Raw genomic sequence first — 24,530 nt, forward strand, 5'->3', positions numbered from 1 at the left:
CCTATAGACTAATCAGTCTACTTACTGGTGATGAAAATTGTCGGAACGCGCAACTCAAGGGAAGAATTAGACTCCCACTCTCCACTCATCTCCAAAGTCTCTTCGGCCCAATCATGATCTCCCTTGCTCGAATAATCAAAGTGCCTATGCAGGATTGCGACTGCCTAACTTTATCAATATAACCTATGTCAAAGAAGTACTAGAATTCATTGACGGTCAGATCCAAGTCTAAGAATTGTCTTAGATTGAGAAATCCCACCATCACATGGACCACATTTGGAGAACATTGAGCAGGGGCACACTACATGGAGCAAAGCACTTCTTGGAAGAAACACGACATGGGAAAAGTACCCAACACTAAGTATTAGGGGTGAAACTTGATAGCTCTCTGAGCCCCACTACATGGCTTATGGCTACTACCCTCCTTGACATGCTTTATACGCACCCCAGACAAAATGGTGTGCCTATATGCTTTGAGAAAATCTCTGAACGAGTCATCGGAGCTAATTTTGAAGTGAGCAGCCTTGAAGTAGCCCACTTTACTCAAAGACCCGTCTTGGCGATACAACTGCAGCATACCATCGTTACTCTTGTGGCTTGAAGAAGACATACTCGAAGAAATTCTACAAAGATACAAGGAAGAATCATTAGATGGCTAAAAAAAAAAAAAACAAGAGGGCAACGCACTAGGCTTAAGGACCAAGCCATAACCTAAAACTACAAGAGCTTAGCAGCCGCGTTAGGCCTCACAACCTGGTCTATCTCTTTCGACCCAAATCAGCAGAAATGGGGCAGGCGCCCCCGTGCTTCCTTCAGTCTCTTGCTCGCACGGGCCAAGCCCAAGGCATTTCATTCATCTCTCTAACACAAGCCCAGGCACAACAGCCTAAATCCAAGCGCCCTAGCCCAAACCAACCACGCGCCGAGCCCTAGGCTCGCACCGCCAGCCTTCAGCCCAAGCCGAGACACCGCTACACCATGCCACCCATTGTAATAGTGTCGTGGCCTTTCCAAGCCACTTTTTCACACATCCTCAATCCCTATCGTGCCAAATTTCAAGCCCCGAGGCTCCAAAATATTTACGAAGACAAGGAAAAATTAATTTTTTTTTCTTACCTTGGTGCAGCGTGAAGACAAAGAAAGCAACGAAAGACAGTCATTTGCACGAGCAAGTGTAGAAGATTGCTAAGGGAGGGGGAACAAATATCCTCTAACTTTCTCTTTCTTGTATGGTAGAATAAATTGTTCTTTGAAGTTGATTTAATCATCTACTTAAGTTAGATTTAAATAGACTTTGGAAGTGATTTATTTCCCTTTCCTAGAAGGATCTAATTTCCAATTAATATGGAAATCTACATCAAAATAGGAAACAATCTTATGTTTCCTAAAATCAAGGGATGATCTCTACACGTGCTGCCATTTCCTCTGAGCAGCCCAACAAGTGTGGGGGCATTTGTGGAGCAAAAAATAATCAAGAAAATTATGGAGGTGATACGTGGACTTTTGGGTTAAAAGGACAAAATTACCCTCGAGGCACACTGGAATTCCCACGTGCATGCAACGAACAATAATAGCTCAATCAATGAAGAGTCAAAGGTGATCAAAATGGTATTTATTCAAATCCCTCTCATCACTCCTCATCAAACTGTTATTCAAAAGGTAACTCCTAATTTTGCTATTTGATTTAGGATTAATTGCCAAGTTAATTGCAAGATATTATTTCACATAATAGCTTGCAATTATTCATACAAATTCACCATATATGGCCGGCCACTATTCTCCAAATAGGGTCGGCCACTCCGATATAAATAGTCATATTTTCCCACTAAAACACTAAGTCATTTGCCACCCACAAACTAAACACATTCTTTTTATAATTCTAATTTTGGCATCGGAAATTCTTCAGTCAAAGCTCTCTATTCATCGTGGGCACGTGAGACTTTTGCTCTTAATCTTAGGTGTTATTATTTTGCAGATGCATTTTTATCAAAGGAGAAGACGGCGGAAATTTACATCCACAATGTTAGCTTGAGAAGAGAGGCCAAAGATGTGCATATACGTTTTGGTAACCATTCCTCCTATCATGGAGTCGATTACAACCAATTTCCGAAGAGATTTTAACCAGCTCTTAATTCAAAATGAGTTCAATTAATTTGTCTCTATAATATTTAAATTTAATTATATTTAGTTGAATACAAATTTTCAACACGTGTTAGTGACCACAACGAATCTTTGAACAAATAAGAAGATATAATTGACATAAAGAAGAATTGTAGACCAGGCCCTCTAAGTTTGAAGGATTATATTGACCAGGCCCTCTGAGTTTGATGGATTATATTTTTTCATTCGATTAATTAATGAAATTCTAACAAACCGTCTAGTCTAATTTCATTTTCGATTATGATAAATTGCATTACTACCCAATATCATCTTTAACGCGGAGATATTTTTTTATTGTTCCAGGCACATAACGTCAAGTATAATAATATAATTGGTTAAAAATTTTAAAAATAAAATTTTCAACTAATTATATTATAACACCTGATGTATCAAGTTGTGTTCCTGGCACATTGAAAATTTATTCCTCAAAGTGTCTTGTTGCATGAAGCATGTTCAGTTCAGACATAACTCAACTTATTTGTAGTGTATTACAACTTACACTTTGTATAGGCCATAGCACTTAATGTTATGTAAATAAAACCATAGCTTTGCAATAAGAAATCAAACAAATTAAGCGGCTCCACGTTATTTCACCCACACCACACCACACAATATTTCACCTATAGGGTAATTGTTAAGGAAACTAAATTTGTAGAAATTTTTTATAAACTGAATGACATATAAATTAATGATTAGATTATTAAATAAGTGTTAATAAGCGTACTCATTTATATTGATGACATATTATTTCGTTTGTAAATTTTGTCTCATTAGCATAACCCTTCACTTATTGGACTATGGACGCATCCACTTGTCTTAGAACAAGAACAATTAATATTATTATAAACATGTGGATGCCAAAACTTTCAAACCATATTAAGTAAATAGTCATATTTAAAGAGATAACGATGAACAGAAGACCTACGTACTCATCTTTTGCTACTTTTACTCTCTTTATTTGACAGCATATATATAATGTTTATAGGAATTACAAAAGATTTAAGAAAAAGTTGGGAAGTTGAATACAATCTTCTTTCAATCAACAAAACAACGAATGCAAATGTCTATTTTTGTGTGATATTATTTGAGTCTTTTGATTCTTTCCTTTTTCAGCCCACTTCTATTACAGGTCTGGGTTCTCCGATACAATCAGGTCCATGGAGCAGGTGACTGTGACAGGCCCAATAAAAAGAACAAAGAAAAACATTTATATGGTGATGACACTGATAAGTTTAGGCTTATTTTTAGTTCCACTATTTGAAACTCAATTTTGATTCCACTTTACCTCTTAAAACTCAAAAGTCACAACTTTACTCTCTGAAATTCAATTTTGATTCCACTTTAGCCCCAAAAACACAAGGGTCGCCACTTTACTATCTACAACTCGATTTTAATTACACTTTGCTATCTGAAACTCAAAACTCGCCACCTAAATTATTGATCAAACGTGAGGCAGTTTCGTGAAAATAGAATAAACTCAAAGGATGTTTGTGTAACTAACCAGAGTTATGATTGAACAATATATTATGTCTACAAGTATAAAAAAGTTTTCTTACGTTGCGTGACAGTGGCATTTTATGCTATAGACTACTAATTTAGATTACTACTGTTTTCATGGACTCTTATTTAAATATGTAAAATTAGATTGATTTAGTTTTGTTGCCTAAGAAGTACACTTTTTATCTGTAATATTCTAAAGGCTTATTATATTAATACCTCATATATTGTTGAATACACTCCATAAATTTAATACATTCCACATTTGCTTTTTCAATTAAAATATATCTTAATACACCCCAAATGTTTTCCCATAATATCCTCACATACCACATTCTCAACATACACCTTACATTTTCTACACACCCTACATTTTCCACATACATCCCACTTTTAACAATGGTTTCTTTCTTCATTTTTTTGTCTATGTTGTGTACCATTTGATACAAAATCATTCATGTCATACAAGGATCGACTTGCAACTTTTTCCCTTAAATTATTGTTTAGTAACAAGGATTTGCTCAACATTTTTCTAACTAGTGAACCAATATTAGCGAGGGGGTGTATCCCAAAAATGACAATACATTTTAACCTTTATCCACATGTGACGGTACATTTTGAACAAGGTTTGGGCCACAAGTTCAAGCAGCCCCACGGAACTGGAATTAACATCTCAATGTTTAAGGATACAGAGTTATTGAAAGTAGTTGACTTGGATATTACTTTAGTCTAAAGAAGGCTTTTCAATTGCACTGTACCAATGAACAGTGTTTTGAACCACATTTCAGTTTATTTACAAGATTGCCACTCGAATGCTTTTAACCAATTTTCACTTAATTTACAAAATTGCCACTCAGGCTTAAAAACCTATTTTCAACCGTTGGCTGCATTTCACGTTTGATTCGGCGAGAGAGAGGGGAGGGGGACATCACGCCTGACAAATTGGAGAGAGACAACAACTGGGTGTGCCTCTGGCGAGCGGAGAGAGGGGGATAGAGCGACTACAGAGGGGACAAGGATTGTCTGCCCTCCTCTTTTCCATGTCCTTCCATGCCCTCTATTTGTGTGGTGACGGTTAAGCCACGTCAACATTTTATATTACTATTCATTTTTGTCTTATTATCTTTATAAAAAAAATATATATATAAAATGTTAACGTGGCTTAACTGTGACCATATAAAACAGGAGGGTATGGAAGGGTATGAAAAAAAGGAGGGCAAACAATTATTGTCCCTATAGAGGAGGGAGACACAGGGCCTGACAGATTGGAGAGAGATGGGAGGTACGGGTTTGGACTGAGTGAGAGAGATATTTAGGTAGGTGCTCTGCCAGGCTCTCTCTGCAGCTAATCTTGATGCACACGTGTTGATTATCGTGGGAAGGGAAGAACGATGGTAAACCTGGCCTTTTCCATTTCCTTCTCAAACCCTCATTGCCTCTTCCATCTCCCACACCCTGCGAGAATGACGGTCTTGCCTCCATCCTATCCTCCAGTCGCCGTTACGACAAAAACCACCTTGGAGCCAGTATAAAGGGGTATGAATTTAGATCTGAAACGAATACCTTTGTATATTTGGTTTTGTAGTTAATTTCACCTTCTGGGTTTATGATGGGTTTTAGTACAATTTTAAAGGGAGGTATAATTTGGTGAGGTTTCTCAAGACCATGCAGAAGGCAGGGCTTTATGCTCACCTTCGCATTGGCCCTTATGTTTGTGTTGAGTGGAACTTTGGGTAATTTTTTTCTCTAGATCTATAATTTTGGCTTTTTTTCTTTCTTATTTTTTAGGATTTTCCACTCATTCTATTTTCCTCTCCTAATTTTAGAAAAAAAGTATTTAATTTTTCTGATTGTGTGGTTTGTAGGGGTTTTCCTATTTGGCAGAGGCAAGTTTTGATTTTTACTTTTCTTTTTTCTCACAGGGGGCTCTCAGAGAAGCATGTAATGGAGACACCACTTCTGTCATTATCTTTGGAAGTATTTGATGGTCGACTGGATGATCCTATTAGCGTGTCCATCCGAGGAGGTTTGTATTCATCTTTCCATTGTTTTTGGAAAAATGTGTAGAAATCATAAAGATGCTTCTGAAGATAGGTAAGCAACAATTTCTAAAATTTTAGTGTAATCTTTTTTCATTATGAAGTTGTTCTAATGCTAATTAGTGATTTCAAACAAATTATGTGAAGTGAAAAGTGAAATTTTGTATGTTAAGCCACCACCACCTAGAACAAAAAATAAACACCCGCCACTGCTTTTCAGCCGTTGTCTCCTGCGATCCATTCAAATCTCCGATCGAAACAGGTATTTACTTCCGATTCCATTGATTTCAGAACATTCAAATTTTCATCATAATTCTCAATCAATCTCCCAAATTTGTTGGATTTAGGGCTTTGTATATGAATTATTGCTGAAATTGTGTGATGGGTTGAATGCAGAGAGAAACTTAGGGAAAGATGAGCGACGTATTCGAAGGGTACAAGCGCTACTACAGTGAGCTCTCCGCCAACCTCACCAAAAAGTGTACGGTAGCTGGTGCTCTCAATAGAGGCCAATTTTTTTTCTCACTTTTCCTTATTTATTTATTTTTGTGAATTTAATATATACATGTAGTTGCATTATATTTTGGATGATTTATGTTGTATTCAGTTGTGCTAATGTCCTCTTCAACGATTATTTTTGTCTCAAAATCTTCCGTTCTTGCTCTCCATACAAAACCCAAATCTTTGGTTCTCTCTAACTTCCTCTTTCCTCTTTTTTTTTTAGTTGATGTTAATCTCGCGCCGATGGATCCCTTCGATTTGAAATGGTATACTATTGCTACTTCATTTTGCAGCTTTATTATTTTCATTTGATTTTTATAAGTTTTTGTATTTTACTTGCATTTAATTTGTTGAGATCTTTTGAATTCGGCTGCTTGAGTAATTAGGGATTTGGTTCCTTTGAGTGTCCTTAGGAGTAGCAGATTGAATCGATGAGATCGACGGCTTTGCCGTCTGGGATTCCGAAGTTGTTGCCGGATTTCCTACGAATTTCCAGCCCAGTTTGTGCGCGGCCTATCTTCAGATCATAGTGAAGCGAGTTTTATTCAACTCAGGTATTGTATTTGAGTTTTAATTTTGGATTTTTGTTAATTTGGACGACACCCTAACAGTTTGGTTTTGCGGTGAGTTGTGGTGCTTTGTCAGGGCTTTCCCAGCTAAAAGGGGATTTTGCGTTTTGTCTCCTCAGTTGATAAACCTGAGATTTGACAGTAGCTAGAACGCCACTGTTACTTTTTTGGTATGTTTTCTGTCCTACTTTTTCCCAATTTGAATATGTATTCATAGTTGTCGGAATGAAACATATATGTAGTTTTTGGGAAGAGCTGATGAATGATGGTATCTGTTCCTTCCATGTTAGAAGCATTTCAGGGTTTTATTTCATCTTATCTGCATGATTACTTGCCACCACCTCTGCTGTTTCCTGTATTTTCTCGATTTTTTTTGCCTGAACCAGATCTATCTGATTGGTCTAATTCTTAACTTCGTGTGGTTTAGTCTTAGATTTTGAATATTGAGAAATTTGGATCTTCATGTGATTTACCATGCAAGATATTGAGTCTGTATGACATCAATGAGGAGGACATTGATGGTGTCACTGATCGTTCTCAGCTTTCAACAGTAACACAACCATCTCCACTCCAGATGCAGCTACCCATATTAGAGTTGCCAAAAGTTTGTTCTTCTCCATTCTGTTTATTTGTGATATTCATGTAATTTCAAATCCAGCATAAGGACATTAGATGCTAATAATTGTGTTGTGTTTATCTAGAACCTCCAAGGTGTTTAGTGCTGCTGCCTCCACCTTTTTGGAGTTGTTATTGCGTCTACTTAGTTTGCCTGAGTCAGCATGAAATATCTTAGTTGTATCTTTATGATATTAAAGCGAGCCTGTTTATGCGTGTTCAATTAGGTCTAGGTTTCTTCTTTAAATAATGTGGTTGTCACCTTTGTTGGAATTTCTGAACTTTTTGAGATGTGAGATATCTCCATAAAAATAATGCTCATCATATGATGGGTAATTTAGTAGAACAATATTGATACCGTTGCTTGAGTTGTGGGCATTATGTTTTCCTCTACTAGAATTGTGACTCTAGGAGCTTTTTATGATTCACCGTTTCTGTTTTGCTTCTGTGATGATATTTGGGTTGGGATTCCTATTTCAGTGTCGTTTTCTCCCATCTCTATAGGATATCTTTGCCACAATTAATCACCCCCAAAAAAATTATTTGCATTGATTGTTTCTATCACTGGTTAGCGGACACAGGTTCTGTAGATCAGTTAGCATGTTTTGTTCCAATGTACTGTCAGGAACAACTGTTCCTGAGAAGTTGAAGAGTACCATTCAACTTTTAAAGTTTTGGATTTCAAAAGATTAATTGACTCCATAAGCTATTAATAACTTTATTCCATAGAGACACCGGAGGGTCCTAATAAAGCCACTCAATCTGCAAATGTCAAATAAAGCAACTTATAAGTCTTATATATCACTCACCCAATGCATATTACTTTGTCTGCAATGGTACTGAAATATTGGTATACATCCCAATAGTGAGCATACATTTTCAAATATCTGCCACTTCAAGTCTCTCTGTGTGTTGTTTACCCCAGACTTTGCACATCAATTTGGTTCTGTTTTCTTGATGGTTTGATGCGTTTTGTGTTGTGTTTTTTGGTCAATTGACTCGGTTCATATGATTAATTCCCATGGTTTCCATGCCATATTGGTTGAATTTATTTTAACTATATTTATTTTTGGTGCAGCCATATCCTCATATGAACAACAAGTGGAAGGTTTACAGGACATTAACCAATTAGTTGGGCTATTAGTTCCTTTACTTTGTGGTGTCCCTATTATGAGTGAAAAAAATGTTCAGGTACTTTATAGTTAGGAAGATTTAATGATACTTTTTCTATGTACTTTACTTTATTATGTTTTGATAAACGGAGGTTCAGCAACATGTTACTGAAATTATCACTTATATATATAACCTCCACCACAAAGTAATTTCCTAATAAATGTGTAGTACTTTGTCTTTTGGGTTAGTGTTCTCTAATTTAGATTAGACATTAGGGCTTTGAGCTTGGTAAGGTTTCTTTTCTTGATGCACCTCATTTTTTTATTTATTGTTTTTCTTTTTGGAGTTTTTGATTTACAGATAAATTCAACATTTAAATTCTCTTTTTGTGATCCTGCAGATTTTGTCTCTGTACTCAGATGGTTGATATCAATGTCTGATTTCGTTCTTCTTCACTTTCAAGAAGCACCGGTGTTTATTGAAGGTATATAATCCGTTTAGACATTTAGTTTTCAATGTATCAAGTATTTTGCGTTGTTAGTTTTTTGTTACTTTTTTTGCTGCCTGCCTTTTTTTTCTATTTTTTTTCGTTTTTATCCGCTTCTCTTTTACTTTTGTGCAACCCATTGTCCTCAGTTTATAATCTTTCGTTTGATAATTTGATCGCCTAATGTATTCTCAAGTGATATCTTTGGTTTTAAACTGTTCTAAACAATTTAATCTTTAAACTGTTCAATGTTAACCCCAACATTTTATTTTCATTCTGTACGCATTGGAACCAAATTTAATTGGTGCTAAAAACGTACAGAGCCTTTAACTATACCATGAATGCAATGTTAGCCAATAAATAATTATAAAAGTAACTTTGTCATGGGCTATAATCATATCCAGCATCGTTCCATGATTGTTACCAACCTTTAAAATCAAATTTAGCATCAGTGTGTTTTACCTCTTTGTTTCAATCCCAACCACTAGCAGCTACAATTTTGTATTAATCACCGTTATCGATTGTTCTTAACATATGATCATTAGATCCCAATATGTCGACCGTCGTTTTCCCTACCTTATCGTTTGTGAAACGATTATATTTGCACTCACTTTTATTTATTGGAAACAGTATTTGTGTCTCTCCATATCAAATCCTTGGTGCAAAATGTTTACAATTTGAATCTGTTTCAGCTTCCTACAGCCAAATTGGAATCAATCTGAAAGAACTGGGTCTATTCGCGGTCTTCAAGGTATAACATTGATCACTCTCAACTTTAAATTTCTTTTTCAACATTTTTTCCTTTTGCATTTAAAAAAAAAAAAAACCTTTATTCAATATATACTGATATTGCCACTTATAGTAGAAAAAAACTTCATATTTTTTGTCAATATTTAAGTTTTTTTTTTATTTTTCTTCATGAACTGGGTCAGCCCATAACTCTGTAACCATCCACGTATAGAACTTATCCATTTTTGTCATTGTGGTATCAATACAAATTTACTCTTATTTTTTGAGGTGGGAGTGGTCTTAACATAGGAACCAGAATTTAATTGATCCCATAGTTCTGTACACAAAAATTCCATCGACCCAAAAACCTCACGTGGAAAACAAACGTATTTACCTGTTTTTTTTTTTTGCTTCTCCTTAGTTTTAACCTATTTTTTCATTTTTTTTCCGCATCATTCTCTCTTTTCATGATTAGTTTTAGTGCACAGTTTTTAAACCTCTTAAACCCTGTTCGTTTTAGTGTTTTGCTTCATTATTAACATTCACTTGGATTTGTGATTGATATCAACTTGGTCAGGTTTTCATTACTTGCAAAGCATCTTTAGAGTAATGCCTTTAAACTGTGTCAAATTTTCAATGAAAAACCTTGAGAACCTTATTCAGTATTTGGCGATTAGATGAAACATCAACATAATTTCCCTCGCTTTAACCGATTCTTTGTGATTAAAGTCTGGAAAAATACAGTGAAAAAGATGCAGCTTTTTTATGGGATTGACAATTTTCGGCTTAGTTTTGGCTAAAAAGGAATTAGAGTGTTACTTAGTAAGTTGAGTTAACAAATTTGCAGGATGCAACAGAGCACATAGGACAAATTTTCAAACGAGTTAAGAAGATCCAGCTGAAAAGAGCATACAAGATAGAGAACTGGTATGCTACTTTGTCTTTGTGTTGGATTTTGATGTTTAGGTTCTGCTGCTCAGTAGACTTTATAGTGTTCTAAATCTGTTTTGTAAATGTGCTAAAAGATTGGACATGTTATTGAATATTAGCCATGTAGTTTGAATTGGATATGTGATTGAATATTAGGTATTTAGTTTGAATTGATTTGGATATGTGGTTTATTGAATTGGAATTTGGATATGTGCTAATTTGAATTGGAATTTGGGTATGTGCTAATTTGAATTGGATATGTTGAATTAGAGATGTGCTACTTTGAATTGGATAGGTTGAATTGGAGTGTGCTATATTGATATATGATGAATTGATGGTTACAGAACACACACGCACACACTCACCAGTCATCATATACTCTGAGGCTGCATAACCATAGGTTCCCATAACTCGCGTCGAAACATGAGTTTTATCACCCTCAGGACTATCTTTCGCAAGTTCGAAATCCGAAAGCTTGGCATTGTAATCCTAAAATAACTCATTCATTTAACACATGAAAATTGTGCATTTTCATAATTAAAGTTTTAAATTGTCATCATTCTGTTCAAATGCACCATTTCCATTTTGTTTCCTTTCTCTCATCTTGTAAGCACTCATGGTGTCCTTTTCCTTTTAATTTCGGTTAATGCAGGTTTTGAAATTTGTGATGATCATTTTCATATTTCTATAAATTTTGAGAGAAAAAAGCATGTGAAAAACCACATTAGTCTCTAGGCATAAATCACGATTCACATTAGTCTAATTATGGCTAGGATAAAAAACCATGTCATAAACTGTGGCTTGGTTACATTGCAATTTCAATTTGGAATTTGAATTTATTTATAAAATTACGATCCTTTTTAAAATTTAGAAAAGAGCATGTTAAAAGACCAATTTTCTTTACAGGAACTTGAATAAAAAGTAGGCCATGAGTGAAAACCAACCAGCAAAGATTATTATGGTGATTCACTAATTTAAACATAAACTAGCTTTGAGAGTCATGCTCACCCATTGTTGGTTTTCCTTGCGAGCATATTTCCTACCCAAAGTTTCCCAAACTGTGTTCTCAAACCGCTGCATCGGCATATCTTTCCAACTTCTAATGGTCTTTGGTGCTAGAACATCTTCTAACTTCATTCTAAAAAAAATGATTTATAAGTAAAGACACCTAAAAGCAGCTAAGTAAATAGTTTAATCAAGAAGCAATTCAGAAGTAGAACCAAATAAGCCACAGTCCAACTTTCGCACACCCTCCGGCGTAATTTAATATCAGAAACTGTCTCCTGAATTCAAGTTTGCCTAGAGCTTCTAATTGTGTGTGCCCATAGTGTCTTTCTTGGTCTACAACCAAGGACGGATTAGTGAGAGCTTCAAAAATAGATAGTTATCATAAACAAATAATTGATCGCGATGATGTTTTTTGTAATTTGGGTTTATAGTGCTTCTAAATGCTGTTTTAATTGAGTTTCTGTGTTTGGTCGATTTGTTGTTGCGGATGGGTGATAAGTTTTTTTTCTTTCAGTTAAGAAACGGTGCCTTTCAGAGTTTGTAATTTTTTGTTGGGGTTTTTTCAAGCTGCTGTGTTAAAGGTATATGATGTGTGTTTTTCTTTTCGCTTTATTCTTGCTGATTTGGGATGGTTTTTACATGTTTTCAAAGGATGTTAGTGTTCAAGCTCTGCTGATATTTTATTCTGTTCATTTTGATTTTGTTTTTCAGTTGTGGTTATAGGATTGTTTTGTCTTTTTTTTTTCTTTTTCCCCCTCTTTACAGCTTTTCAAAAATTCAACTGTTGTTCTCAATTTGGTTATTTGAACCGAGGCCAGTTATAGGTTGTGCCTTTGGAAGGTTTCACTGCTTTTAAAGTTGAATGGTGCTAACTAAATATAATGCGTTCATTCTTCAGTGTGTGAGCGTATGTGTATGCAGTGTATGCAGTGTGTGTGAGTGCATGCAATGTGTGCAGTGTGTCACTTGGGCCGTTGGCTTTTTGAGGTATGTTCATTTATAGAGATTTTGTAATTGTATTGTTGAATTTTTAATGTATGCTTGGATTTTAAAGGGGCACCGTATTTATGGGTTGTTGTACGATTCTAGGGAGATAAAAGAGGGGATTGAGAGGTCATGCTAAGGAGAGTATATTACTTGCCACTGAGGAATATACTTCATATAATAGCAATGTAATGATGTGTGGCATGCTTTAACTAAGGGATATTTTTATGTAGTAAGAAAGCCATATAGAGAGTCACTTTTTTTTTTATTTCTTTTTTGGATTTGGTAACTGAAATTTTGTGTAAACTAATGTTTCATAAGAAACAGAACTTTTTTGGAAACCATCTCTTTCTAATCAAAGATGTTCAGTTTCTTCCCACTCATTGTACAATGTGTTTATATGCCAGCTCACTTGAATGTATATAAAAAAAACTATTTGTTTATAATTGTGTTGAATTTATTCAACTTAAATGTGTTTTATTCATCCGATTACACCTGAAACAATAGGTTTCCGCAGCAACGCGTGGGCATATTTTCTCGTATATCCTATAGTTGTGCAATCCTGCCCATGATAGATCAGAGGGAAGCCTCGCGTGTCTGTTACAATAAGCTTCTAGATAACTCAAGATGTTTTAGAGGGAGAAAGGTGAATTCCAAGTTAGTGTTGTCTGTAACGACCCGTCCCTAAATATTTCGATTTTTATAATTTTAAAGTGTGAATTTACGAAAATGCCTTTCGAGGTAAAACGTTGACTTTTGTTGATCGTCTGGTCGTGTCGCGTAAGACTTTTTTCCTTGGCGTATCCTTGCAGTACTCATCGTTAAGAACGCGTGGGCGCAAGCAGAATTGAATTTGGAGGTAAAACGAAGATTTTACAAGAATTGGAACAATAAGGGCATTTTGGTAAATTTTCAATTGGAGATATTTCTCCATCATGGACCATTAGGGGGTGACACGTGGCAGGTTACCCCTATTTTCTGGGGTGTTCCCGTGACCCTCTCTCTTTTTCTCTTTTTCTCTTCTTTCTTTCCCAGCGAACTCTTTCGAACCTTCTCCTTTATCATAATTTTCCCTTCTCATCTCTCCCACTCTCTTTCTCCCTCTCTTATCTCTGCAACCTCCCTCCTTTTCCGAGCAACATATACACACACATCCCCTCGTACATTCTGACCTCCACAACCACCACCCCCTCTGACCCCTGGACACGATCTCAAGTGCGGAGGTCCCTCTTTCCTCTCCCTTCTTATTCGCACAGTAGCACATTCACTGTGTAACTTCCTTTTCCTGCAAGTTCTCATCATCCCTAATGTTGGTAAGTTCCTAGAACCCTTTAGGTTCTGTTTTAAGGTTAGATTAAGGTAGTTTTTCAGTTATACTCACATGTTGGACGTAGAAATGACTTTGGGAAACATTTCCCAATTTTCGTCGAGGAAATCCGATGACTTTTAAGCTGTTTTCTAGTTAACTTCGGCCATGGTTGAACCTCAAATGGGTATATTTCAAATCCTTGTCTCCCTAGCTTCCATTTGAGTATTTATACGATGAAATTGATTAAGTTTTGACCCTAAAACAAAACTGGGGAAGTTTCCCGGCCAAAATTCCCAGATCCGGCCTTCTTCTTCGTTGGGTCAGACGACCCGCGACCCCAAATAGGTCAAAACCGACCCGCAACCAATAAACCGGCCCAAACCTTTGGGCTGTGCAACCCAGTAACCCAAGCCCAACCTATTAACCTTAACCCAAACCCAACCCAGCAACCCAAAGCCCAAACCCGACTCGAACCCAATCGCAGTTCCATGGTCTGCGCGTGGATGGCTGTCATGGTCGGCGCGTGGAGTACACGCACCTCTGCCGGAGGTACTGTGCTCTACCACCATTCACGGCAACACCGGCGATTTTTTCGATAACCCATCTCGGCACGTGGGCGAACCCGAGGTCCATCCTTAGATATTTCGACGTGCAGAATCCAAATTCGTTGTTCGTTTTCCAAAATTTTATCGTTTTAGTAGAGTTTTATTAAATGGTCCTCCATTTGCGTTTAGGTGCATTGCTTGGAAGTGACCCAGTCCTCCCTAATTTGAGCGGATCTCCTGTGGTTGAATACTTGTGAGTGGACCCCTTCTTAACTTGCGTGTTTTTATAAAATATTAGGCTTGCATTCACGAAAAGCATGATTTCATGATTTTACATCTTATGCATTATTTATGACTTTGGAGAATTCATGATTTATTCTCCTTTATGAAATAGTTTTGATTTATCTATTTAAGGTTTATAAAATGGCATCTTTATGGAAAACACGTTTATGGAATTGCCTATGATTTATTTATGGTTTATGAATTGAGGCTTTGAGCTTTTGAGCTCTAGTGATTTGGTATGATTTTTTAGATATGTTTTCAGTGCTTATCTAGTGGGTTATCATACAACACATACACACAACACGAGTGTGTAAACGTCTATGGCCATAGGACACAGTTGAAGATATTTATGACATACCCTCAGCTTCACTCGCGAAACCAGTGTTGGACAGCTTCACTAGCCACTACTAGTGTCAGTGTGTTATGTTATATTTTCTTCTCTGGCGTAACCCAGAGTAGTACAACTTCACCTTCGGGTGATGGGGCCTACTATGTTTCTTCACTAGCGTAACCCAGTGTCGTATAGCTTCACCTTCAGGTGATGAACAGGTTATGCCTTCGGGCGACTATGATACCCCTAGTTGAGTACATAATTGATGTGATTTACAGATGTTTTACGGATTTGCCTTCAGGCGGCTATACTACCATTTCTAAGCACTGGTTTGTATGTACGTGTTTTACAAACGTTTTTTCAGAAAATCTACTATATAGTACTATATATGTGTTTTCAAAACAGGGGGTTAGTATGTTCAGAAAGAAAATGGTTTTCTTATTATTATTATTATTATAAACTTTGATCCACTCACCCTTTGTTTTGCACCCCTTTCAGGAGTTAGAATTGAGGCATACGATCCCGGCATCAGGGCACTTCCGCATAGGTATCTTCGAGTCTTTTAATAGTAGGAGCCACTCATTTGTTTGTACCATTTGATATTAATTCTTTCACATTATTCTTGATTAGTTGTATGCTCTAAACACGTTCCGCATTGGCATAATTCTTTCTAATTACATATTTTATTTGTATGCATGTTTAAAATGGCTTTGCCACCCTCGGGTATCGTCCAACACGTGTATATCCTGATATTTGGAGATATCGGGGTCGGGGCGTGTCATTGTCAAGAAGTTTCTTTGGGTGAATGAGATGAGGTATGAACTACAGGAGATCTATGGCTTGGTAATTCAGTAGAAGGTGACGTGCACAAAGAATGTGTAATTTGCTTGTCTGAACCATGAGACACAACTGTTCTTCCATGCAAACACATAGGAATCATACTTTGCTCTTTTTCTTCTCAAAGTTTGTCAAAGTTGCTAGCGGATAAAGCTGAGCTTAACCTTGAGTAAGTTTCTGATTGGCGAGAAAAATAATGATAACTAAAAGTGGATGTGTTCTGCTGCTAGCATTCTGTAAGTTAATGGCATCCCACACCGACCTCAACATTCTAGTTTCGTCCATAATTAACACACAGCACAAAGGATTGGCAGTTGGCCATTTTGGACAAAGAGGAATATTTGCCCACACTGACCTCAACAACTCCAGTTCCATCATCTTTCCCACGAGTCCACAGACTCACTTACAACATTCTCTTACAACTTCCCACTCCATTCCCACTCGCACCGTCCGGCGTACAGACAAGTTGAATATAAACTAAGCTTGAGATTGGAACTTTTCATTTTTTTTATTTCTTATATTCTTTTGGTTAATTATCACATTACATTGTATAATTCTTTTTTTTTTTCCAACATAATGATATATATTTACCCTAATGTATGAGAGAATAAATTTGATATCGAATTCACTATTTTCATAATTCGAAATCTGAAGACCTCTCACTTACAAGTGAATAAGGATGTCACTAAATCATAGTAATATAAGTGGATTATGTATTGCATAATGTTAAGATTTTTTTTTTTGAATAAACAATATTATCTACACTAAGGGTAACGGGGATAGGGTATTGGAAGAAGATCTAGTCTATGTTATCTGTCATTTACCCTAATGTTTCTATCATTTCCCATAGCTGGTAGGTAGCATGGGTGTGTGCATGGGGTGCTGTCTAACAACTAGAGTATGGTTGTCATTCTCACTAATTCAAGGGATTGCTAACCTTGCTTTAGTTGTTAGTCTAGTTGATGCCCTTACTTTAGTTAGGTGATTAGGCGTAAATCAAGGAAGGAATATTGTTTTTTTGTTCCTTGTTTTTCTCTTCTTCCCACGCTCATATATATGAGCTATCGTTGTACTTTGTTTCTTCATAATAGAAAATACACCTTCAAATTCCAATATGGTATCAAAGCAGTGATCCTAATCGACCTGCTTCTGAGTAGTTTCTTGAGAGATCTGTGAGTTTTTTCTGATTCTCTATCATGGCTGAAGAAAGTTCAGTGCATGGCGAAGAAGTTAGCTCGCATGCTGCGCCATTTCACTTCGTTTAGATGTGGATGTCAACCCAAATCAACGTCTCAGTTTTGTCTTACTAAATGAGTTCAATTATCTTCCCTGGGAGAAAGCAGTCACTCTTGCCTTGGGAGGACGATCGAAACTTGGTTATGTTAATAGTGTTATTCCAGCGCCTGATGTGTCCTCATCAGATTACAATGATTGGTTGTGCAAGGACCAGTTGGTCATGTCATGGTTACTCAATTCTATGGATTGAAAGATTGCAGAAATTTTCAGTTATGCTGAATCCTCCTGCATCATTTGGAAAAATCTCAAAGAAATGTATGGGAATCAGAATAATACAGCTCATGTGTTCCAGTTAAAAAAAGATATTACTGGTCTACAACAGGAAGGAAACTCATTTGTACAGCACCTTGGGAAGTTAACCACCATGTGGAACGAGTTGAATATCTATCGGCCACACACCATTGACGTTGCAGTGCTGACCAAGAGAGCTGAGGAAGACAAAAATTTTCAACTTCTTGCGAGTTTAAGTCATGAATACGAAGATCTCAGGAGTCATGTCCTCATGAATCCTGATCTTCCCTCATTCTCAAGTGTGTGTGCCACGATTCAAAGGGAAGAAACTCGTAGAAAAATCATGATTGTGGAATTAAAGTCAAATATACCACAAGCTAGGGTATATCTCTCTAACCACAGAACTAGTGAAGAGATGAGCTACAAAGGAAAGAAACCTTTTGTGAAATGTAGCTACTGTGATACTGGTGGACATACACGAAATCATTGCTGGATTCTCCATCCTGAACTAAGGCCCAAGTTTTCGAGGGACAACAACAAGGGTCTTCCTAAGGGTTCACACAACTCATCCTACAAGGCAAATCATACCGCCATCACACATTCTGAGGGAGCACATAATTTCACCTCCAATCCAGCTACCCTGATAAATGAATTTTCTACCTTCCTCCACAAGAAACAAGGTCATGGAAACAATGAAGGATCAACTAGTTAAGGTGACAACAAACAAGCTGCTCTACTCGGGTAGTTTACTGGTTTTTTGGCTGAAAATGAAGGTGTGACACAACAAGATATTTCAGGCATCTTACAATCCTTCTTAACTGCTCTCAAAGTAGGTAATGTGCATGAATATTAGATTATAGATTCAGGAGCTATTGATCATATGACTAACAAGTCTACAAATCTGCATAATTTTGAAATATTCTCTTGTCCATCTCAAGTGTCAGTTGCTAATGGCAATGGTGCTATGGTTGTAGGGAGAGGGAAAACACATTTGATTTCTAGTGATGTTGAGTCTGAGGCTCTTTATGTTCCGTCATTCCCTTTTTAGCTCTTATCTGTTGGAAAAATCACAAACTCATTGAACTGTCTTGCCATTTTTTCCCCAAAAACTGTGGTTTTTTAGGATATCACCACCAAGAAGAGGATTGGTGAAGGTTTTTTGTTAAATGGCCTCTACTACCTTTCCAAGCATGTCCAAATTCCCAAGGTTTTCCAAGTCACTTCAAGCCTGGTTCAAGAACAACAACTTTGGCACCGACGACTTGCACATCCTTCTGATAAAGTTCTGTCTCTTTTGTTTCCAAACCTGTGCAAAGTTACAAGTTCTTGTGATGTTTGTTACTTCTCTAAGTCCACTAAATTACCTTTCACTTCCTCCTTGTCTAGGGCTAGTAATCCTTTTGAAATCGTGCATTCCAATGTTTGGGGACCAGTCCTAGAGTCCTTTGACGGATACAAATATTTTGTAACTTTTGTGGATGATTTCACAAGGATCACTTGGTTGTATCTTTTGAAATTTAAAAATGAAATGCTGGAATTTTTTCAAGATTTTCATAGACTTATAAACACACAATTTGCTTTAAACATTCATGTCTTACGATCAGATAATGGCTCCGAATATATGTCCCATAACATGTCTCACTATCTAAGCACACATGGTATATTACATCAAACTAGTTATGTTGGAACACCTCAACAAAACGGGGTAGCAGAAAGGAAAAATAGAGATCTACTTGAAAAAACTAGAGCTCTTATGTTTCACTCGAATGTGCCTAAAACTTTTTAGTCCCAAGGTGTTCTTACTGCTACATATCTCATCAATAGATTGCCTAGTAAGATATTGAACTTTAAATCACCTTATGAGGTCTTGAAAGATAGACAAATCAATCTATCCCATTTAAGAGTTTTTGGATGTACATGCTTTGTTCACATTCAAGCACCAAATCGTGACAAACTAGATCCAAGGGCTGCCAAATGTGTTTTCCTAGGCTATTCATCCACTCAAAAGGGTTACAAATGCTACAGTCCAACAACTGGGAAATTAGTTGTTTCAAGAGATGTGAAATTTGAAGAAACCATGTCTTACTTTACTCAACCTCTGGACTATTCTAAAGAGGGGGAGAATTTGCTTGATTTGTTCCCAATACCGTATCCAAGTGAAGAGGAAACAACAGATATTTCAGGGGACTAGATATTGAATGAGGTTAATTCTCAAAATCTATAGAATTCTCCATCTGTGGTCCCTGAAAAACCTATCTCATCAGAACCCTCAAGTAGGCCTTCCAACCAAGAAACTGCTCAATTGCCAGCAACTCAATCTCCCACAGTTCGTCGAAATCCTCTCCGTGAGAGGAAACTTCCATCCAAGTTACATGATTATGTAACTTACAATGCCAGGTATCCCTTGACTTCTGCTATTAATTACAGCAAAGTTTCATCCTCCTTTGCGGCATTCCTCAGTGCAATTACTGAAACCTATGAACCACAAAGCTTTCAAGAAGCTAATTTACACAGTGAGTGGAGAGCTGCTATGGCAGAAGAGCTTCAAGCTATTCATGAAAACAACACCAGACTATAGTGAAACTTCCCAAAGGAAAGAAGGTTGTGGGAAGTCGTTGGGTATACAAGACCAAGTTCTATTCAGATGGCACGATTGAAATGAACAAGGCTCGTTTGGTTGCCCGAGGATTTACTCAAACCTATGGAATGGATTACAAGGAGACATTTGCTCATGTGACAAAGATGAACATTGTGAGGGTGCTGTTATATGTTGCCATTAATAATGCATGGCCTCTTTTTCAAATGGATGTTAAAAATGCTTTTCTACATGGTGAGCTTGAAGAAGAAGTTTTCATGAAACTGCCTCCAGGTCATCCTCAATCAAACAATCCAGAAATGGTGTGCAAACTTCATAAATCCATTTATGGCCTCAACCACAGTCCACGTGCATGGTATGCCAAGCTCAGTCATGTTTTAGAAAGCGTTGGTTTCTGTCGGAGTAATGCTGATTCTTCCTTATTTGTGCGTTCAAGTACATCAGGTAAACTTGTGGTGCTTATTTACGTTGATGATCTCATTGTGACAGGTGATAATATGTCAAAGATTAGTGCTCTTAAACAATATCTCAATCACAAGTTTGCTATCAAAGATCTCAGCATTCTTAAATATTTTATAGGGATCGAGATAGCGCACTCTCACAAGGGTTGTTTTCTAAATCAACGCAAGTGTGTTATTGATCTTCTTCTTGAGGCCAACATGACAGATTGTAAACCTACTAGCACACCTTTGAATAGTAACTTGAAGCTGCAATCTCACGGTGATCTCATTCCCAATATAGAGTACTATCAGAGATTGGTCGGCAAACTCATTTATCTCACTATCATTCGCCCTAATATAGCATATGCCGTGAATCTTGTTAGCCAGTTTATGCATGCTCCAAGCATGGACCACATGAAGATTGTTCATCGTGTGCTTCGATATCTAAAGGGCTCCATTGGTAGAGGGATTCTCATACGTAACAATAATCACACTCATATCTCAGGATATACAGATGCTGATTGGGCGGGGAACGCTCTCGATCGCAAGTCTATCACTAGCTTCTGCACCTTCGTAGGAGGTAACCTAGTCACCTGGAAGAGCAAGAAACAAAGCGTGGTTGCAGGCTCTAGTGCAGAAGCAAAATACCGTGCTATGGCTTCGACTGCTTGTGAACTTATTTGGCTCAAAAATCTGTTATTAGACTTAGGGTTTCCTCATCAACAACCTATGTCTCTTTACTATGATAATCAAGTTGCGATGCACATAGCATTAAATCCTGTCTTCCATGAGCGAACTAAACACATTGAAGTTAACTGCCACTATGTTCGAAATCAAGTGCAGTCCAAGGTGATTGATACACACTTCATTCGTTGTCATGATCAACTTGCCGATATCTTCATCAAAGGATTGTCGTTTGCTACTTTCCATCACCTCTTGTCCAAGCTTGGATCAATCGACCCGTTTGATCCAGCTTGAGGGGGAGTATTGGAAAAAATCTAGTCTATGTTATCTGTCATTTACCCTAATGTTTCTATCATTTCCCATAGCTGGTAGGTAGCATGGGTGTGTGCATGGGGTGCTGTCTAACAACTAGAGTATGGCTGTCATTCTCACTAATTCAAGGGATTGCTGACCTTGCTTTAATTGTTAGTCTAGTTGCTGCCCTTGCTTTAGTTGTTAGGTGATTAGGCATAAATCAGGGAAGGAAGATTGTTTTTTTTGTTCCTTGTTTTTCTCTTCTTCCCACGCTCATATATATGAGCTATCTTTTGTTTCTTCATAATAGAAAATACACCTTCAAATTCCAATAGGGGTGTGCTTAGCCGCACAATGAGTTAGTAATAATGTGGTTCAATTTCGCGTTTAGCAAGAATTGAACCTAATATCATTAGACCGTAGTAATAAGTGGCTATTAAGATCCAATATTAAACATTAGAAAAGTAGCAAACATTGAGATGATTTAAGAGCTCTTAGGCACCTTGTAAGTCAGTTTTTTGGGACAAGTGATCTACTCATGACAGCTCTTAACGTATAACATTTTAAAGTTGCATAATTCACACCTAAAGATCTGAAACAGACATTTGGTAGCAATCTTGCTTAATGTTTTCGAAAATCATCCCTATAAAAAATAAAATTCTAAAGGCAATCTGGTTTGCCCTTGTAGAAGATAGAGTGGGGAAGTAGCAACCGAAGTAAAAGTGGCATCCATATCTCTATTAGAACACAGGCTCATCAAACGAAGACGATGAAGCAAAAGACTTGAGTATATCACCAAACGCAGCCTCGTGATCGTGATCACCACCCTTCCTCCTACGTGGGCCCCTCAAGTCCTTCGGAATCTCAACTTCCCCATCCAAATATCTTACTACCATCCTCATATTAGGCCGATCCGACGGTCCATGATTCGAACATATCAGCCCTAATTTCAACACCATCATCACCTCCTTGTCACAAAACTCCCCATGCAGCCTTTCATCCACCACCTCAAGAAGCTTTCCCTCTCCGTACATCTCCCAAACCCAATCCACCAAAACCATCGCCTCCGCCGTGGCTTTCGGCTCAATCGGCCTCCTTCCGCAAGCCACCTCCAACAAAAGCACGCCAAATGCGTACACATCCGAGCCGGTGCTTGCCTTCCCGGTCCGGGGCATCTCCGGCGCTAAATAACCCAAAGTCCCCACAACTGTAGTCGTATTGCTTGAAACCGAGCCGTGCTCGTGTAGCCTCGCGAGCCCAAAATCTCCTAACCTTCCATTTAGCTCTCTATCCAGCAGCACGTTGCTCGCTTTCACATCTCTGTGAATCACAATTTGTTCGTATCCTTCGTGTAAGTAATGCAGCGCAGAAGCAACCCCTTTGATGATCTTAAACCTCTCTTCCCAGCTCAGCACAGTTTTGGGCTCATCGAAAAGAGCATTGTCGAGGCTACCATTTTCCATGAAATCGTAAACAAGAAGAAGGTCACCTCTCCGCCGGCACCAACCCAGCAACTGAACCAGGTTTCTGTGGCGGAGCCGCCCAATGCTGGCGATTTCTGACACGAATTCCCGCAGGCCCTGCTTCGAATCGTTCGAGATTCGCTTAACTGCGACTTGTGTTTTCGTGTTTGGGAGCGTACCTTTGAACACTTGCCCGAACCCGCCTTGCCCGAGCAGCTCTTTGTCACGGAACCCTTTCGTGGCTTGCTTCAATTCTTGGTAGGAGTATCTGTGTGGGCCCAGCTGCAGCTCCCATGACTCTACCGGATCGGAATTCTTGAATTTTTTCGTGTAAATGTAAACTGAAACGGAAATTGCAGACAGAGCAAGAGCAATAGTGGAAACTAAGACTCCGATCATTAAAGATGTGTGATTTTTCTTGGGTTTCGGAAGAGAAGGAAGAGAACCCATGTTAAGAACTCGGGTTTCTCCATCGATCTTGAAGCTCCAACCTGATATGTAATGGGAGCTAGCAAGCAGACCGGTCGAAGCCGAAAACCCAACGTACATAAATTCCTGAAGAATCGGAGAGAGATCCACTTGAAAAGAAAGAAGTGGAATTTTGGATTTTGTAGAAGAGGGCGAAATCGTAACGTTCATGAGATTTCGACTCGAATCGTAGTCGATCCATGCTTGAATTGGTTTCCCAGATTTGAGGTTAAGACTCTGTTTCGAAACAGAGTCTTTGTAGTAAGCTGCAGCAGCTGAGGCATTTGATTTCAAGCTGTTGATGTCGATTCCGACATGGTTATCGTTGATATCACCAAACTCGAAATCTTGAACCGTGTCGAACTCGACTGCGAAGATATGAGTCGAGAATTTACCGACGTCAGTACCATTGAGAAGACCGAGGTATTGGCTGGGAAGAGAGTTGAGATCCTTGGAGGGGGCGATCGTGAAGGCCATGCCGTGGCCACCCAGCTTCGGATACTCGGGGACGATGGTGAAGACGAATGAGGTCGAAAAAGAGAAGGCTTTGCCGACGGTTGAGTTCTTGAACTGAATTGGTGAAGTGTAGAAAGCATGACCCATTAGCCTGCTGGTGTGGTTGGTTAATTTTAACATGCCGGTTTTTTCAATATCCGCAACGCCGGATAGGGTTAGATTGGAACCCGCGTCTTTGAAGCCGGAATAGAAGAGCTCAGTGACCTGGGGCTGGGATGAAGCTAGGGTTGAGAGGATAAGAAGAACAGCAGAGACAAGTTTCAGAAGTTTTTCCATTTGGTCAAGGAGGGTTTTGGCGACTTGGTGGGATTGGATTGGATTGGACTATAAGTGTGGGATTGATCGAACGTTTTAGGCGAAAAAAATGAGGGTTTGATGGTTTGTGGTGGGATTGGACTTGGATTACAAGGAAAGAGGGAGGGGGTTTCTAAGAGAAGTGAAGGAACACTGGACTCGGTGATTATTTGGTCGGGTATTGGGTATTGTTAGGGAGACTAAATTTGTAAATTAAATATTGGAAACTAAAGAATATGAAAGTTGATAATTAGTTTATTACTTAAGCGTTGATAAACATGCTCATTTCTATTAGTGACACATCATTTAATT

General features: G+C 38.0%; 1 protein-coding gene across 1 annotated transcript; it reads right to left on the minus strand.

Moving 5' to 3' along the window:
* Window positions 1-21,903: 21,903 nt before the first annotated feature.
* LOC126618533 (L-type lectin-domain containing receptor kinase S.4-like) lies at window positions 21,904-24,497 on the minus strand. Its single transcript, XM_050286631.1, has one exon. The coding sequence runs from the start codon at window positions 24,198-24,200 to the stop codon at window positions 22,218-22,220; it is 1,983 nt and encodes a 660-aa protein (XP_050142588.1). The 5' UTR covers window positions 24,201-24,497; the 3' UTR covers window positions 21,904-22,217.
* Between the last annotated feature and the right edge of the window lie 33 nt (window positions 24,498-24,530).

Source organism: Malus sylvestris, chromosome 4 (genome assembly GCF_916048215.2).
Source record: "Malus sylvestris chromosome 4, drMalSylv7.2, whole genome shotgun sequence".
NCBI lineage: Eukaryota > Viridiplantae > Streptophyta > Magnoliopsida > Rosales > Rosaceae > Malus > Malus sylvestris.